The sequence below is a fragment of the Manacus vitellinus genome, unplaced genomic scaffold (assembly GCF_001715985.3).
Source record: "Manacus vitellinus isolate BGI_N305 unplaced genomic scaffold, ASM171598v3 scaffold_196_pilon, whole genome shotgun sequence".
NCBI classification, from domain to species: Eukaryota; Metazoa; Chordata; class Aves; order Passeriformes; family Pipridae; genus Manacus; species Manacus vitellinus.
In genome coordinates this window covers 32,435-48,932 of record NW_021939372.1, presented here as the reverse complement: position 1 = coordinate 48,932, position 16,498 = coordinate 32,435, and the positions used below count along the sequence as shown (strand labels likewise).

At 48.6% G+C, this 16,498-nt stretch overlaps 1 protein-coding gene across 2 annotated transcripts; it reads right to left on the bottom strand.

Annotated features, from left to right (window-relative positions):
* Positions 1 to 4,201: 4,201 nt before the first annotated feature.
* LOC103755408 (butyrophilin subfamily 3 member A3-like) lies at positions 4,202 to 13,274 on the bottom strand. Of its 2 annotated transcripts, none has more exons than XM_018070897.1 (7): positions 12,585 to 13,274; positions 11,928 to 12,269; positions 10,315 to 10,590; positions 9,884 to 9,985; positions 7,453 to 7,620; positions 5,924 to 5,974; positions 4,202 to 5,028 (listed from the first exon to the last, which is right to left on the bottom strand). In XM_018070897.1, the coding sequence occupies exons 1-7, from the start codon at positions 12,652 to 12,654 to the stop codon at positions 4,472 to 4,474; spliced, it is 1,566 nt and encodes a 521-aa protein (XP_017926386.1). In that variant the 5' UTR covers positions 12,655 to 13,274; the 3' UTR covers positions 4,202 to 4,471. The 2 variants fall into 2 exon arrangements, with proteins under 2 accessions (XP_017926386.1, XP_008919589.2); XM_008921341.2 differs by having other exon boundaries at positions 12,589 to 13,274.
* Between the last annotated feature and the right edge of the window lie 3,224 nt (positions 13,275 to 16,498).

Sequence of the window (16,498 nt, the reverse complement as noted above, 5' to 3'; positions counted from 1 at the left end):
GAAACTCATTATCCCGTCTTATAGGCAGGCTCCCAACCAACAAACGTAAAAGAATAAAGCACCTCTGGGCTTACCTGGATGGTTGTCCGGTGGGCGCGGGGTCGGGCACGGGTCGATGTCTCCCCAGAAATCACCTGGATGCCGGCATGGAGTGGATCAGCTCGTGAGCCGCCCCAGCTACCCCCGGAGTCCCATACCTGGGTCGCCAGAAAACTGTTGCCCGTAACAAAAACACAAACCAACAGAGTGCCGGTTTATGTGGTGCTTTATTCTGGGCCCCGGGAACCTGCGGACTTACGTCCCAAGTCAGGATTCCGAAGACCCTCATTCTCAGTTCAGCTTTTATACACAAACAAGTTTACGTGCAGTTTCCACAGCAAAACAGTTACAGTTTCCACAGCAAACCAGGTGCAGTTACAAACAAGCTCATACTTCATACTGATAACAATTAATAATCATCTACTCTAATCATAAATCTGCTTAAGTTGTCTTACCCCTAGAAACTGTTTAACAGACCCTTGCCACATCCAAGGTAACAAATCGTTATATACATGCTTGACTAGATCCTTTGATTATTGTTTCCACTTCTTCAGCACACAAACGAGGTTGCTAACTTACTACTTTGGAGTGTTGCTTTCTAGGCCTACTCTCCTACTAAGCCTTAGCCATTCTACTACTAAATTTAAATTGCTCTGCAACAATTTCTCATAATAAATAATTCATTTTATATAAATATATTTCTTGACTGCGTTAACAGTTTCATTAATTTCCTGTATCCTGCATCATCCTGCCAGGCTCTGGCTTGGTTCACTGGGAGCCACAGTTCAGCTCCTCTGCACGTGGGAATTACCGATGATAAACTGAGAGTGGATATATTTTGATTCATGATATAACTAAAATATTGATCATTTACAGTGATGTTAAAGGGATTGTTAGTAACAGTAATCACAACGTCAGGTGCGGCCAAGAAGGCAAATGAGTGAGAGACACACACCAGGACTGAGTCATGCCAGTTAGTGTTCATGATACAATGAAATATCCCTAGAATATTGTCTTCCATGTGACATCTGGGCAGGGCTTGTGCAGCTCAGCATTCATCAGTCTCCTCCCGGGATTCTTCAGGGACAGGTTCTGCATCTGCAGGATCGGATTGTGTGTCGGGTCCACTCACGACAACATTTCATCAAACGTGTTGGAAGCCAAAAGGGTCCTGTGGGAGACAAAACACAAGCTATCCCTTCCCCATGCTAACAACTCGATGGAACCTTATCATTAGGTATCTTCTTGTGGGGTTTTGTACAATACTTATTGATCTAAATTCAAAAAATTCAGGGTAAATACAGCTTTATCTACTTGGGGTGTCATATTCCCCCTTTTTTGTTTTAAGACTATGGTTTTTAATACAGAGGACACATTTCTTGCACCTGGGATAGGCTCAGGTGATAAGATTATATTTATGATTTTACGGGTTTTTCTTTCTTTCTTTTTTTCTTTCCCTTTTTTTAGTGTTCATTTTCTCAAGTTTTGGCACTACATCGCTTATCACTGGTGAGCCTGGTTTTGTTCCTTCCCCCTTTCAAGCCAGTTGAAAGCTCAGTCAACAATCCCTCTGGCTCCTGTGCTAGAACTTTCTCCCCTCTGAGACTGGTGCATCCCAGGTATCAGGTATCAGCAGACCAGGTGTTGAGTCGATCAACCCATGGTCAAAAAACCCCAAATTTTTCTGATTACACCAATCTCGGAGCCACTTGTTGACCTGATGGATCTGCCTATTCCTGTCAATATTATTCCTTGTTATCAGAAGAATCGAGGAAATCACCCTCTGTGCCCCTCATCTCTCTAGACAAAACACAGGAGGCCTCACAAACACCCTGAAAGGCCTTTCCAAAACCTTGGCCCAAGGTCTCAGAGCCAGTAGGAAAAAAGAGAAATTGGCTCAGGGCAGGAAGAGGAAAGTGCTGAACGTGTCTGAATTTCAGCTCCCTCCGGGTGCCATTGAGGAAAGGAGAGGGCTGTGGGTGTAAGGCCCAGCAGCAGAAAGTCCCCCATCATGGTCCCTTTCAGACAGATGTAGGAGAACAAGGTGTTTTTGTGCCCCATCCCAATTCAAGGCTTGCAGGGTGAAGGAGGCAGCACTGGCAGAGCCTGATTTGCCCCCAGTGGGCAGATGAGTGAGCAGGCATGTGGCAGCTGCTCAGAATAACCACGCTGAAGCAAACCAGACACAGAGAGGAAAGGAAACACACACCTCAGGTCTGGAGATGAGAGCCCCCTCAGCATGTTGGAGGGTGATCCCAGACTGGCAGGGGGGTCCTGCTGCCATCCAGATGGGCCTGAACAGGCTGGAGAAAAAGGGGCTGACAGGAACCTCTGCAAGGTCAGCAAGGAGAAGGGCAAATTCCTGTAGTGGGGAGGAACAAGGCCAGGCATCAGCACATGCTGGGGGACACCCAGCTGCAAAACATCTGGGCAGAAAAGGACCTGAGGGCTCTGCTGGGCTCCAAGCTGAGGAACCTGCTCTTCCCACAAAGGGTATCCCAGGCAATACTGGAGGAGTGAGGCCACAGGTTGAGACAGGGGATCTTTGCCTTCTGCTCAGCACTGGAGAGGCCACAGCTGCTGTTCGGGGCTCCCCAGGATGAAAGAGATACAGACAGAGTGGAGAGAGTCCAGGGAATTCCCACACAGATGACTTAGGGACTGGAGGATTTCTCCCATGAAGTGATGCCTTAAAATCTATATCATATAGATTTTAGTATAGCTTGCTAGTACCTGTAGACAGCTAGTAGTTTTGTGCAAAATTCCTAAAAGTTCTGTTTAATGCTCTTTGTTAAGATTTTCAATAGAAAAGGGATTTTAACAAGATGAAGAGTTCTCTATCAAAATCGGGAGGCGTATTGAGGGTGGTACTAAGACAGGAATGGCTTTGGAAGTGGGTGTAACAGGTGAGATAATGTCCAAATATTGTCATTAGATGACAGTATAAAGTTGTAACACCTATGTAGTTTGGGATGCACACTTTGGAAAATATTCCTGTGCATCTGGTTTGTTGTAATAAATGAGTGCTTTTGCTTCCTAATCCTCAAAAAGAGTTTTAAAGAGTTATTTTCTGGCTTTTCAGGCATCAGAAGAAAGGCTGGGAGAGCAGGGACCGTTCAGCCTGGAGAGCAGAAGGCTTGGGGGGATCTCAGCAATGTTTATGAACACCTGAAGGAAGCTCTTCCCAGAGGTGCCAGGGACAGAACATAATGCAATTGGAAAAACTGAAACACAGGAGGGTACCTCTAAACATCAGAAAACACTTTCTTACTTTGAGAGTGACCAAGCCCAGGTTCAAGTTCCCTAGAGAGGCTGTGGAGTCTTTGCCTTGGAGACATTCCAAAGCCATGTGGAGATATGTGGTGGGGTGACCTTGACTGGTTTCCAGGTACCCACAAAGCTGCTCCATTACTGTCCCTCCTCAACAAATGTCAGCTCATAGACAAACAGGAAAAAGATACTAGGTTTTTCAGAAAAACTCACACTCAACCTGTAAGACCCCAGGCTCTTCTCATGAGCTCATCGAAGGGGTTTTATGTCAAAAGGTACCCGGTTTCAAAAATCCACCCGACAGATTTATTAAAAGGGCCTTCAGTACTTTTATACTGTGAGGCCACACACTGGAGAAATGCTGCAAAGCTTTTCAGGGGGTCAAAATAACACACTTTTACTGGCAAATTTTGGAAAAAGTTTAAAAGAAGCATTCAACCAACATAAAGCATTTCACAAAGCATTGATTTAGCAAATTCCAACCCATCCAAGTTTAAGTTACCCAAATATTAAGAAAAGGAAATTAAGAAGTAGAAAGAGAGAGAGAGAGAATTATAGCTACTGCCTTAGATCGAGCATAGAACCAGCTAGCACAAATCCAAGAATGATAGGGCCATGCACATGGAGGGCCTCATGATGTTGGTCGTATTTGCTCTGGACTCCTGTGGCCATGACCCCCAGGTGGGGTTCTGGTCTGCCAGCCATTTGAGATCTGGGTTAGGGGTCCCCTGGGGTGTGGTGTGGGGCAGTGCTACCAGTGTGCCAGTGATTGACAGCTGCACGAGATGCTCTCATGGGGGCGGAGCACCACTGCACCTTGGCAGAATCTGATCTGTCCCCTCTCACACACACAGAGCTGTTTTGAGCCAGTAATAATTTTAATAACTTTTTTTTCAGTCCCTCACACCACTTTTTTTCATACAAACATTAAAGTACATTTATTTTTCTTGAGCACATATAATTTCCCTCAAAACATTCTTCACTCTGATCCATAAGGCAAAAAACTCAGAGCAGACCACTCTGAGAGATCTGTCCTGTCCTTCATTAGCTTTGTTCAGGAGACACAAATTAGGCAGCAGCCTGATTACAATGGGATTTCATCACTGGCTGTACATTACTGAGCTTTGAAATGTGGAGTAAACTATTGAACATCATCAAAAATCTACACTATTACCAGAGCCTGAGGATCATGGTTTGCAGTAGCAGAGTCTAAGGAGAAGAAGGGAATGAATTCATCTCTCTGGCTGCTGCCATCAGCAATGCTAAAAGTGTACAGAGCTGCTTCCTTATCGTACACATGGTAGAAAGACACCTCCTTGGCTAGGATGTCTAGGAAGATCCCAATGACTTCCAACTCCCCCCTCACACTCAGACGGGTCTGAGGATCCGTGTAGGCCCAATAGTCTCGCCCATCTGCCAACCCGATGACCCAGAAGCCATTCTTAGGGGTCAGAGTCAGTGGCCCTTTGCGAGTCACAGATTCCCGGGCAATACCCAAGGCCCAGTTTCTTCCTCCCCGAACAGACACTTCCCAGTAGAGCCTCCCATATCTGAATCTTTGCTTTGCCAACACAAACAGATGGGAATCAAATCTCTTCTCATTGCTGGAGAAGTCTCTGATGATACCCTCCATGCCGAAACCTTGCTTTACCACTGTCTTCCCATCTGTAGATATTCCCAATCCGGGATGAGCTGTGGCAGCGTCCAGGGTGACAACAACTGCAATGGTCAGGTCAGGCCGTGAGGAGCAGAAAACAAGTTCTGCTTTTCTGAGCCTTTCTCTTCTGGGCCCTCATCCCCCTCCCATTTGTCCTTCCCCCCTCTCAATGCTCAGGTTCCCTGGGCAGCCTCAGGGCACCTCGAGCTTCTCCCCTCCCCTCCCGCCACGTCCCTTCCTTGAGCTGCTGTCACAGAGAGTGGCAGCCTGCACACCCCGAGTGCCAGGCACTCAGCCAGAGCTCCTGGGACTCCAGCAGGCAGCCCCAAGGAGGAGCCTGTGGGGCTGGACACCCTCTCCCTCCATCTCTGTGTTGCTGGGGAAAAGGACCAGGAGGTGACAGCAGCTGCAATTAGTTTTGGGTGTCAGGATTAACTCCTAGGTAAAGTCTGAAGATGATTTTCAAGCTTTAGGCAGTTTCTCCTAAATAACAGGACAGCACCAGTCTAGATATTGCTGCCACATGGTGAAAGAGTGATCTGCACTGCCACAAAAATGTTTCTTGCCTCAGTTTTCCATGCTCAGCAGTGAATGGGATGAACCCCTGGCAGGACTTGAGCAAGGAGCAATGGCATGAACTGAGCTCCTCTAGCTCTGCTCAGATTTAAAGAAGAAGGAGCTGCTCTTGCAGTGGAGCCAAATCCAGACACTTTTCCTGAAAGACCACAGAGGCCAAAGCAGGAGTGGGAGGGGGGGTTGCAGTGGCCAGTGCAAGCTGGCTGCCCCTGCTTCCCACAGCTGAGATGCTCCTGACAGGCACAGGCAGGGCCTTTGGCAGCACAGGGCAGGGAAAAAAGTTATCAAACTACCCTTGATCTGAGCATATTCTTCTCCAAACAGTTCTCTGAGGGGGTTGGACATGTTTTCGAGAGCTGCACTCAGGCTCTGAGGACTCACCTGCACGATATCCTCTATGCTTCTCTTTGTAGTACTGTATTTTGAAAAGCTCTGTGGGAAAAGAGAAAAGCAGGCAATTAGTGGATTTGTCAAGGCTTGCTGGGCCCCAGTGTGCTCAGAGTCAGCCCAAGCTGTTGGCCAAAAGGATGATGTTCTCCTGGAGTAACACGCTGCTTCTCTAACTTATGAAGCACTTTGAGAAGTCCGAGGCCATCCTCCAAAGAGAGCAAAGCCTGAGACACTGGGATGCTTTGTCTTTTAGCAGCAAGAGCTCCAACTATCATTGAAATCAAGGTAGGAATTCTTGAGGAGAAGGAAAATGGCCTGCTGGTGGCAGGGGAGAAGGGATAGGAAACAAGGAGCTGAATTTCCCTGCAGGAGACCTGTTTAGTTTGCCACAGAATGGCAGGAGCTGTATTTTCACTGGTCCCATCTGCCTGCAAGGCTACCCCTTCCTCAGGCAGCAGCCCAGCTACTGCCTGAGTATCTCCTGGACACAAGACTCCAGATGTGCATCACCAGGGTTGCTTCTCCCCTGACCTGCTGGCAATGCTCCTCCTAATGCACCCCAGGATACCATTGTCCTCATCCACAAGGGCACATGGCTGACTCTGGGAAAACATTTTGTTCACCAGGACCCCCAGGTCCTTCTTGGCAGAGCAACTTTCCAGCAGGTCACCCCCAGCCTGGAATGGTGCCTGGGGTTATTCCCTGTTTGGTTCTTTGAACTGCTTTGGATTGACTGACTGATGGAGGGCTGGGGAAAGAGCAGAGGCCCTGTGACCCTTCCCAAAAGGCCTTGACAAAGGCCTGATGGGCAGGATGGAGGGTAGGAACCACCCCTCTACATCTCTCCAGAATGAATCTGTGAGCTATGGGAGACAACACACTTTCCCATGAAGAAGAGAAGTGGGGAAAGGGAGAGATATGGAAGAAGGACTTCAAATTGGGAACCGTTCTGACATATCAGAGACAGAGAGAGCTCAGGACATGGGCTCTGTGCCCGCCCAGGGGAAGGTCCCCAGACATTGGGCAAGAGAGTGCCGGGTGCTGCCAGTGCCCTCCCCTGCCCCACCTCCTGCACTGCCTGCTGAGATGCCCCTGAGCTGAGCAGGGCAGCACAGGTAGGGGCTCCTCATGGGCACAGACATGCAGGGTGGGCACAGCCCAGCTTCCCCCAGCCTGGGACCAGCAGTGGAGGAGTAGGAGAAGGGCAATGGGGACAGGGAGAGAGATGGGGACAGGACTTCAAGGGGGAACCTTAACAAGTATCAGGGAATGAGGGGACCCACAGTACACACTCTTTACAAAGATGAAGGAGAGAAGAGGGCCCTTGAGCTCCTGCACAAAAAATTTCAGCATGGAGGTGTTCCAGTGTCAGGATCACAAAAGCTGTTCCCCATGTAAGGACTGTCCTTCCCCATCCCCTTTGAGGAGCTGTGCAGGACGAGCTCACAGGACAGTTTGCCTGTAGAGCAGCTTTTGCCTTCAGAGACGTGAAGACCTTGCTGGGGAATGGCCCTGCTCACCTAGTTTGTTCTCCAGGTCTGTTCTGAGCAACTGAATGTCATGCTGTGTGGACTGCTGCATGTTCTGGAAATCTTCCTGCAGAATTTGAATTTTCTGGGAGACTTCATGGAGGTCCCTCTTCCACATGGATTCCAGGGCCCCTGTGGTATTTTCCACCACTTTCATTTCTGTGAAAAAAGAGAGGTATCTCTATGACACTGACATTACCCCCTTGAAGATGAGACCACCCATCTGCCCTGCAGATGATAAAACTTCTGTTTTAAATTGTCTTTTTGAGGGTCTCTTCTCAGTGTGTTTTATTGTTCCTTCTCTCCCTCCTCACCTCAGAGAAACAAAGCTTGCACTTAAGGGGGCACCTGGAAATGGTTTTGATTTTGCCTTCTTTTTTTGTGCAGGCATGGGACAAGAAACTCAGACTCAGTTCCCACAGAGAATAATAAAATGTTAAGGGTTGGAAGGGACCTTAAAGATCATCCAGTCCCAACACCCCTGCCATGGGCAGGGGCACCTCCCGCCAGACCAAGTTGCTCAAGGCCTTATCCAACCTGGCCTTGAACCCTGCCAGGGTTGGGACATCCACAATCTTCCTGGGCAGCCTGTTCCAGTATCTCACCACTCTCACAGGAAAGAATTTCTTCCGAATATCTAATCTAAATTTCCCCTTGTCCTATTACTATAGTTCCTCATGCAGAGTCTCTCTCTGCCTTCCCTGTAGCGCAGTGAGGTCTCCACACAACCTTCTCTTCTCCAGGTTGAACAGTCCCAACTCTCTCAGCCTGTCTCCACAGGGGAGGTGCTCCAGTCCTCTTATCAACTGTTTGGCCTCCTCTGGACTTGCTTCAACAGTTCCATGTCCTTCTTTTCTTGGGGCACCAGAACTGTAGACAGGACTCCAGGCAGGATCTGACAGGAGCAGAGTAGAGGGGGAGAATCTCCTCCCTTGACCTGCTGCCCCCCCTCCTTTGGATGCAGCCCAGGATCCTGTTGGTTTCAGGGCTGTGAGTGCTCACTGCTGGCTCATGGTGAGTTTTCCATGAACCATCATTCACAAGGCTTTCTCCAAAGGGCTGTTCTTAATATGCCCTTCTTATTTACTGATTTGTGTGCTCCAAGCTTCTCTTTCCTCAGAGAATCTTTTCTAGTTCAGTGTCCTTGGAAAAGAACTCACTCATCCTTGGAAAAAAAAGGATGGGGCATCCCCATGCTTGTGCACCTGTGGGCACCATGACTGATCTCTTCCCTGGCTTTTGAATCCTCATATTGAGCTGTCTGCCAACCAGCACCCCTAAGTCCCTTTCTGTGGAACAGCTCTCAAGCCACTCCTCCCCCAGCCTGGAGCTGCAGGGGGTTGGTGTGACCTGAGTGCAGGACCTGGCCCTTGGCCTTGTTTAACTTTGTGCATCAATAATGATGTTAAACAGGAGCGGCCCCAAAACTGAGCCCGGGAGACACCACTAGAGACTGGCCCCAACTGGATGTAGTTCCATTCACCACAACCCTCTGGGCCCAGCCAGCAGCCAGTTTCTTACCCATTGAAGAGTCCACCCATCCAAGTCATGAGCAGCCAGTTTGTCCAGAGGTGTCTGCAACAGCCCCCGTCTGCCATGGCTTCATGAGCTGCAGTTCTCCCTTCCCTGTGTGCTCACAGTGATCATTCCCTGGGTGTTTGTCATCCTCTGTGGGAACTCTCCAGGTCCAGGTCCATGTCCATTGCACAGATGCAATGACACATGCTCAGATGCAGCTTCAGCGCAGATTTCAGAAGATGCAAGTGGTGTGAGCTCAGGAGAGCTGCGAGGGAAGGGTCAGCCCTCTGCCCAGCCATGGTTGTGGACACAGAGATCTCTGGAGAGGCCCTTTCCAAGATGGGGAGGCACCATGGACACTTTTGGGAAAAAAGGTCCAGTTCTGATGAACAAGCTCCACTGGAGACTTGGGTAGATGAGCCCAGTGGAGGCAGAGGAAGGGACCCTTCTAATTCACCACAGGAAAAGTCCACCAACCCACCCTCCTCCCTCCTCTTGTCTGTAGGTACCATGCTCCCTCAAGCTCTCAGCTGCCTGTGGAGGCATCTCCCTTCTGCCTCTGGATGACAGAGGAGCACATGGAAAGCTCCTACCTGCAGGAGAGCTTAGGTCTGCTAATTCTACGGACCAGAGGCAAACTCTACATGATATTTCATGCTAATTGTCAGACCAGTCTCACAAGGGGCTGAGAAATGATCCCTTGCAGTCAAAGAGTGAAACTAAACCCCAGAAGTGATGTGTAAAACCCTCAGCCACTTCACCTGAGCCATCTGTTCAGAGCCTTCCTCTACCATGCACAAGGAACACCCTCTGCCAGAGCAGGTTCTGCAGAGAACTTTCTCACAGGGATTGACCTCCCACAGCCTTCTGAAAACATGAGGTCCTGTGAACCAAGAGCCCTTACCTCGAAATACCAGAACAGCACCAGCAGCCAATGTGAGAAGGAATAAAGTGAGTAGTGTCCAGAAGGCAGGGACAAATGGAGACACATGGGGAAAAGCAGCACCTTTGAAAAGAAAAAACCTGAGTCATCAGTGGCAATATTCAATCTTTTCCCCAAAATCTGAGCACCCATCCAAAGAGTTCCTGTGGAGATGAAGGGACAAATAGTCCCAGTCAGTCCTACATGGGTGGGCAGAACCTGCCTTCCCTAGGGATCTGCATCTGGAGCAAGAGGGACCCTCACTGCAACCTGTCCTGCCTGCAGTGCCCCAGGCTGCTCTGGGATCTGGCTGGACTGGAGAGCTGTCATCTTCCCTGGCACTGGAAAGGGTCTTCCAGGGCTCCTGAGACAATGAGCCTTCAGCAAAGGCTTCTCAGGGCGATGGGACTCACCTGAGAGACGTGCAGTAGTTTTCTTCTCCATCTGCACCAGGGGGTTCAGGATTTGACAGGTGACTTTTCCCACTTCCTCTCCTGTAACTATGACTCGACTCCACACACTGAAGAGTTTCTCACTGTCCTGCTGTATTTCAGTGTCTGCAAACAGACCCTGCCCATCCTCAGTCACCCACTGGACAGTAGGTTGGGGGAACCATCCGTGTGATCTGCAGCCAAGCTCGAGCCCTTGCCCTTGAGGGCCCAGAATTTCAAGGAACACTTCCCCGGTACCTTAAAGGCAAGAGAGTTTGTGAGTGGGAAAAGTGTGTTTCCATGGAACCAGCTCTACCTTGGATTCACAGCTCTTGCTTCTTGCAGAAGTTGCTGCCACTTTCTCTCAGTCCTTAACCCAACCTTTGCAATGGTCTTTCTGAGATCCCCCACTCCATCTGCCATAAATGCCAAATTTCCTTTGGCTGAGAAAGAGCTACAGCGTGGGATGGGTTTGTCTCTCAGCTCCCCACTATCCCATGGAGCTGGCAGTGAGAAGGTGTGTGGTTTGTATCCCTCTTTTAGAATGAATCTGTAGGAGGCTGGTCCAAGTCTGAGGATTGTCAAAGCAGGACACAGGGCACTAAAGCCCACTCAGCTTTTTCCCTGGCACCTCCCCAGTCCACGCCAGCACTACAGGTGGGCACAGATGGTCACTGCCCAGGGACTGTGCCAAAGCTGTGCCAGAGTGGTGAGGGGAATGCACCACACATGGTTCTGAGTTCCACTGCTGGGTCAGAGCTGGATTTCATAGAAATTTGTCCTGGGCAATAGTAGCAAATGGAAGGTCACTTCCAACCCAAACCATGATATGATTCAGTGCTATTTTTGCTCAGTGACTCCAGGCTGACCAGCTTCATCTGACATTATCGATCCCTGCACACAAACGATGCCAACTGTCCATCTGGGGGGAACTGGGAGCCCAGAACATCTCCTTAGCCCAGCTGAGGAGTCCCCAGAGGGAGGGCACCATTCCTATCAGTCCCACAGCCAGGAATGCTGAGCACTTGTCTATCTCCCAGGCAGGCTCACACCTCCCCAGCAGGGATTGCTGCAGCTCTCCAGCCCCACATGGGTCATAACAAGGCTCAGGCTGGACATGGGGCTTGAACAACATCTCTTGCCACAGGAACTCAGCCCCAGTCTCTTTGCAGCTTTACCAAGTTATTCCTGCCTGCTCCATTTCACCACACAATGCAGCTGCCTTCCAACAGGCAGTGCAGGCTCTGTGTCTCCTGCAACATTCAGCTTTAAAGCTCCTTCCTTCTTGCCTAAAACTACCAGGGCTGCCATGACCCTCATGGGCCAGTCAGATCACCAATTCCCCTATTACCTCCTGGATGTTGGCGCATGGGTTGAATTTTCTTGGCTCCTTACAGACCCCTCAGTGACTTAGAAATCAAGTGTCCCATGGATCAAAAAGCAGGAGCCATGTGGCCCAAGCGCTGCTGTGAGTGGGGAGGTGACATGTTGGGTCATATGAGGGGCATCAGCTGGGGGACAGTGACCTTTCAGAGAGCTCTTTTCCCTCTGGAAGAGCTTCCCCCCTTCCCCTCCCAGCCCAGGGAGTCTCCAACCTGCAATGCTGAGCTCGGTGGCTGTGTCAGCACTCCAGTCCCTGGATGTCACAGTGCAACTGTACATTCCTTCATCTGCTGGCTGGACGTTCTTCAGCGTCAGGGACACGTTCCCAGTGGCAAATCCATCTCCTGGCATTGATGTCCGCCCATGGTATTTCTGCATTGGTTCACCACCAGACTGTCCATATGTGCAGATGTCCTCTGGATGTCCATCTGTGATCTTCTTCCATTGCACTTCAGGGTTGTCCAGTGGCTTTGTGGAAGAGATGGTGCAAGGAAGGATTGTATCCTGGCCGACAATTCCAACTACATTCTGGGGAGAGCTAAGCTCAAAATTTTCTGTGGAAATCAAACATGAGTGAGCATTTGCCTAGAATCAATCAGAGAATGTACTGGTGTGAAGGACACAGAGCACTGGGGGAACACAATGAGGAACAAATGACAGTTGCAAATATTCACTAATGACATTGGTCCCTTCTGTTCATGCACCTTCATCAATGAAGAATGCCAGAGAAAAAAATAAAAACCTCAGAGATCTTTTGGGGAAATTGTCAGTTCTGAAAAAATCTTAGGAAAGCAGAATTAATGGCCTTTGAAAATGGCTCACGTGTTCTTTTTATAAAAGATAAATTCATTGTGGTTTGGAGCATTTACTCACTTTCTCCTTTTCTTCTTTCCTCTGAGACAAAATTGTAACTGGGGAAATTGAAAAGCCCAAAGTCATAGGAGAGAGGGAGAAACCAGGCTGGAAGCAGTGTCAGAGCCAACGGGAGCCATCTCCTCTGGTCCATCCCTGCAGTCACAGAGGTGGGACAATCCTGCAGCTGACCTGGAACAGGCACAGAAGGGAAGTGGACAAGGAAGGGAAATCCTGTCCCAAAGCCCCCTGATCTCTCTCACCTGGCACTTGCCAGCTGTGACTTCTAAAGGTGCAAAGCACTCAAACAGTTGAGTTCAGACATCAAGAGAACTTGTGCCTTTCCAGAGATCTCAATTATCCTTGCAGCTTCTGGGAATTTCTCTCAGTCCAACGTGCTCCCAGGAAGTTGTGACAGGGGATGCAAGAGAGGAAAATTCAACCCAGCCCCCACTGCCTGCTGTGAAATTTGATGGACACCTTAATTAATACATCAGTTTAAATCTCTGGTCTGGGTTGCAGGAGTCTCTCTGTCCATGCTCTGAGCTGGGGGGAAAAGAAGGAAGACACAGTTTACCCCCTCCCATGCCTACATTTGGAGATGGGGAATCCATGGTGTTTGCTATCCTGAAGTTCCCTCTCCCTGGGAACCCTCAGGCTGCAGGGTGACAGTGCATCAGTTCCAGCACAAACCTGGAATCATTTAGGGACCTGCACCAGGGTCAGCTTTGCTGCACTACACTGAAGATCCTTCCCCTCTCTGGCTCTGGCTCTCTCTGCGAACTTTTGACATTTCCAGAGTGGGACTGACAGTCCTTATCTCAGTCCTCATAGCAACACTTCTGGTTTGGTATCTTTATGACTTTATTAGTGTTCAATATTCCATGGTTAGTGAGCAGTGAGGAAGGTGAGACACCCTGATGGTTTCCAAGCAAGAGTTAATCACCCTGCACTGCAGTTCTGGATACATCCCTACTTCCCAGCCTTAAGGTGGCCATAAGGTCTCACAGCTACATCTCATGGGACTAAATCAGATGCAGTTGGAACAGGCCTGGTGGTGGATCAAGGCAGACATCAGTAATTCTGGATTAATTCTTGTCCTGGGATGTCCTGCCATGTTTGGCCAGCTGGGTAAGCACACGTGGAGTGACAAGGGAAGTGTTCAATTCACTTAGTTTTAATCACAAATTGTCCCTCTTCACTTGCTAAGGAGGGACATGGACTTCTGGAGGGATTTCATCCAATTCACCACAGATCACCATGATGGGGATTTGTCTCTACTCTGATCTCCAGAGCAGAGGCTTTTTCCTCTGATCTCAGCTCTGTTTCTGGCACATGGAGATAAACAGGCACTCAGAGGTTTCTGTTCTGGTTTTGGACAGGATAGAGTTAATTTTTTTCCTTGTGGCTGGTGCAGGGCAGTGTTTTGGATTCAAGATGAGAATAATGCTGATCACATGCTGATATTTTGGTTGTGGCTCAGTTGTGCTCAGCCCAAGTCAAGGACTTTGCAGAGTCTCCTGCTCTGCCAGTAAGGAGCTGCACAAGAAGCTGGGAGGGAGCACAGCCAGGACAGGTAACCTGAACTGGCCAGAGGGATATTCCAGACCATGGAGCATCATTCCCAGTATATTATCTGGGGGGAGTTGGCCGGAAGGGGACTGATCTCTGCTCGGGGACAGGCTGGGCATCAGTTAGTGGGTGGTGAGCAAAATTGGACATCACATGGGTTTTATTCTGCCCTCTCGCTCTCCCTCTCCATCTTCCTCTCCCTCTCTACTTTAAATTACAATTCTTATTATTAATCTTATTCTAATTATTTTTAAAATGTGTTTCAATTATTGTTATTTTTTTAACCCACAAGGTTTACTGTTTCTTTCCAATTCTTCTCCCCACCCAGGGGGTGCCGGGGGCCAGGGTGTGAGTGAGCAGCTCTGTGGTACTTAGTGGCCATCTGGGCTTAAACCAGGACAGTCTCACATCACTCAACAAGCCACAGGTCTTGGTGGTCACAGCCTCAGTTCCACCAACCACATGGCCCACACGTCCATAAACTCCACAGGCAGCTCAGGGCATTGAATGTCAAACTGCAACTGACACTAAACTTTGGAAACTGTCCTGTTAAATTCTGCTCTTCCTCCTGTTTTCATGGGCTTGGACATGCACTAAGTTTGTTCTTTGCAGTCCATTATCCCATGAGGCCATATGAAATTTTGTCAGAGGCATTAATTTAGACATCTACTATGGGAAAGAGGTTAATCCTGATTAGAGATGAAAGGGTTGCTCCTCAGTCACCTAAAAAGAGGTCTCAGGGGCTGTTTCAGATATTATCAGGGTTGGATACTACATCAGGCATTTGGGAAGGGGCAGATATTGCACAGGACTTGAAGAAACCTCTTTGCCTCTAGATCAGGAGCTGGAGGCTTGGAAATGCAAAATGTCACAAGACTGGAACATCTTACCTATGAATTCCATCCAGAACTTGCTGAGACCTTACATACCTTGTTTAGCAACACAGATACTTCTTCTGACAAATGTCATGGTCTTTTTACATCCAACTTTTACAAATTTCCCTGTCATCCAAGGAGAACTCAAAAGAAACCTCGCTGTTTAACAAGTCATCAGTTACTACTTCAAAGACCAAACCCACATTCCCAAACAAGCTGAATGCTTTTCAAAAGAAGACAAGTGAAAATAGACCTAAAAATCTCAGCACAACAATCAAACACAGAGTTCCTCTGTCCCCCAAGGCTTCATGTTCAGCACTGCTGAACAGACACACCAGGACACAGTTTAAGCTCAGTAACATTCCTGCAGATGCAGCTGAGCCCTGGGTGCTCTCAGAGTTATTGTCATCCCAAATTCCCATAAAATCAGGGCACTTTCCTACTTTTTCAGCTTCCGGCAGGAAACAGTTCCAAGTGGGCACAGCTGGAACCAGCCTTGCTTATGGAGAAGAAGGTTCCAGAGTTATCATCAGCCCTGCTTTGCCTCAAGGCCCTGCCCCCAGGGGGTCCCTGGGCCCAACAGCCCTTTCCAGAGGGGGAATACCACCACATTCACCACTTGTTCAGGAGGGAGAGAAATAAAAGAGACCTGCTTACCTGCCTGAGTCAGCAAAGGGGAGCACTGATATAGGACAGCTATTTTTCCTCTTGCCAGAGAAACTTTCACCTGCAGGAGGGAAATGAACAGAAGGATCAGGTTCTGAATTTTAAATGCAGCATTTCTGTGCCCAAGAGTTACTTTGCTGCCAGAAGGTCACATCTCCTCTGCCATAGGAGGGCTCCGTGTTGGTGTTGTAGGGAATTAGGTGCAAATGGAGCTTTGATGCTACTGAGAAGTTTAAGACAAGCAGAGATCCTGCTCAATGCCCACAAACTGTGTCTTAGTTCAGAATTAGAGCTGGATTTTACCTGTTGTCAGGTGAGAACGATCCCCGTGTCTTCAATCTGTGGATCAGAGATGATCAAGGATTAACTCAGGGTGTGGCTCTGCCTGAAGATCACGGATGATTTTACTCTAAGACTGATGTTTTGCTGACAGATTACATAGAGAATGAAGGTGGGGTTTCCCTGGGAATTGACAGTCACCATTCAGAGAAATCAGCTTGAAATGGGAGTAATTCTGCTTTTCAAGAACTTCAGTGAACTGAAGTGCTCTTGTATTTTCCTCTTAGTCTTACTTTTCTCAGCTGTTTCTTCCTCCAAAGACTGTGCCAGAAGTATTTCTGTGAGAAAAAACTTCTCCCTTGAATTCAGAAGGACGGCAAAAACTCATGAAACAAAAAGAAAGAATTTATTCAGCGTGCTGGCTCTAGTCTCACACCGAGTTCTTTGGGGAGAAAAGACCCCTTGGGTTTAAATTTCATGCATTTTTACAGTTGTACAAAATCCCACCTTTTTCAGAGAAGCTTCATATATTCGCTTTT

Coding starts and splice junctions, on each gene's coding strand:
- LOC103755408 (XM_008921341.2), bottom strand. CDS start 12,721: ATGGACCAGAGGAGATGGCTCCCGTTGGCTCTGACACTGCTTCCAGCC. Junction 10,591..11,927: donor CACCGAGCTCAGCATTGCAG/GTTGGAGACTCC, acceptor CTTGCCTTTAAG/GTACCGGGGAAGTGTTCCTT. Junction 5,029..5,923: donor GCATAGAGGATATCGTGCAG/GTGAGTCCTCAG, acceptor TGACCATTGCAG/TTGTTGTCACCCTGGACGCT.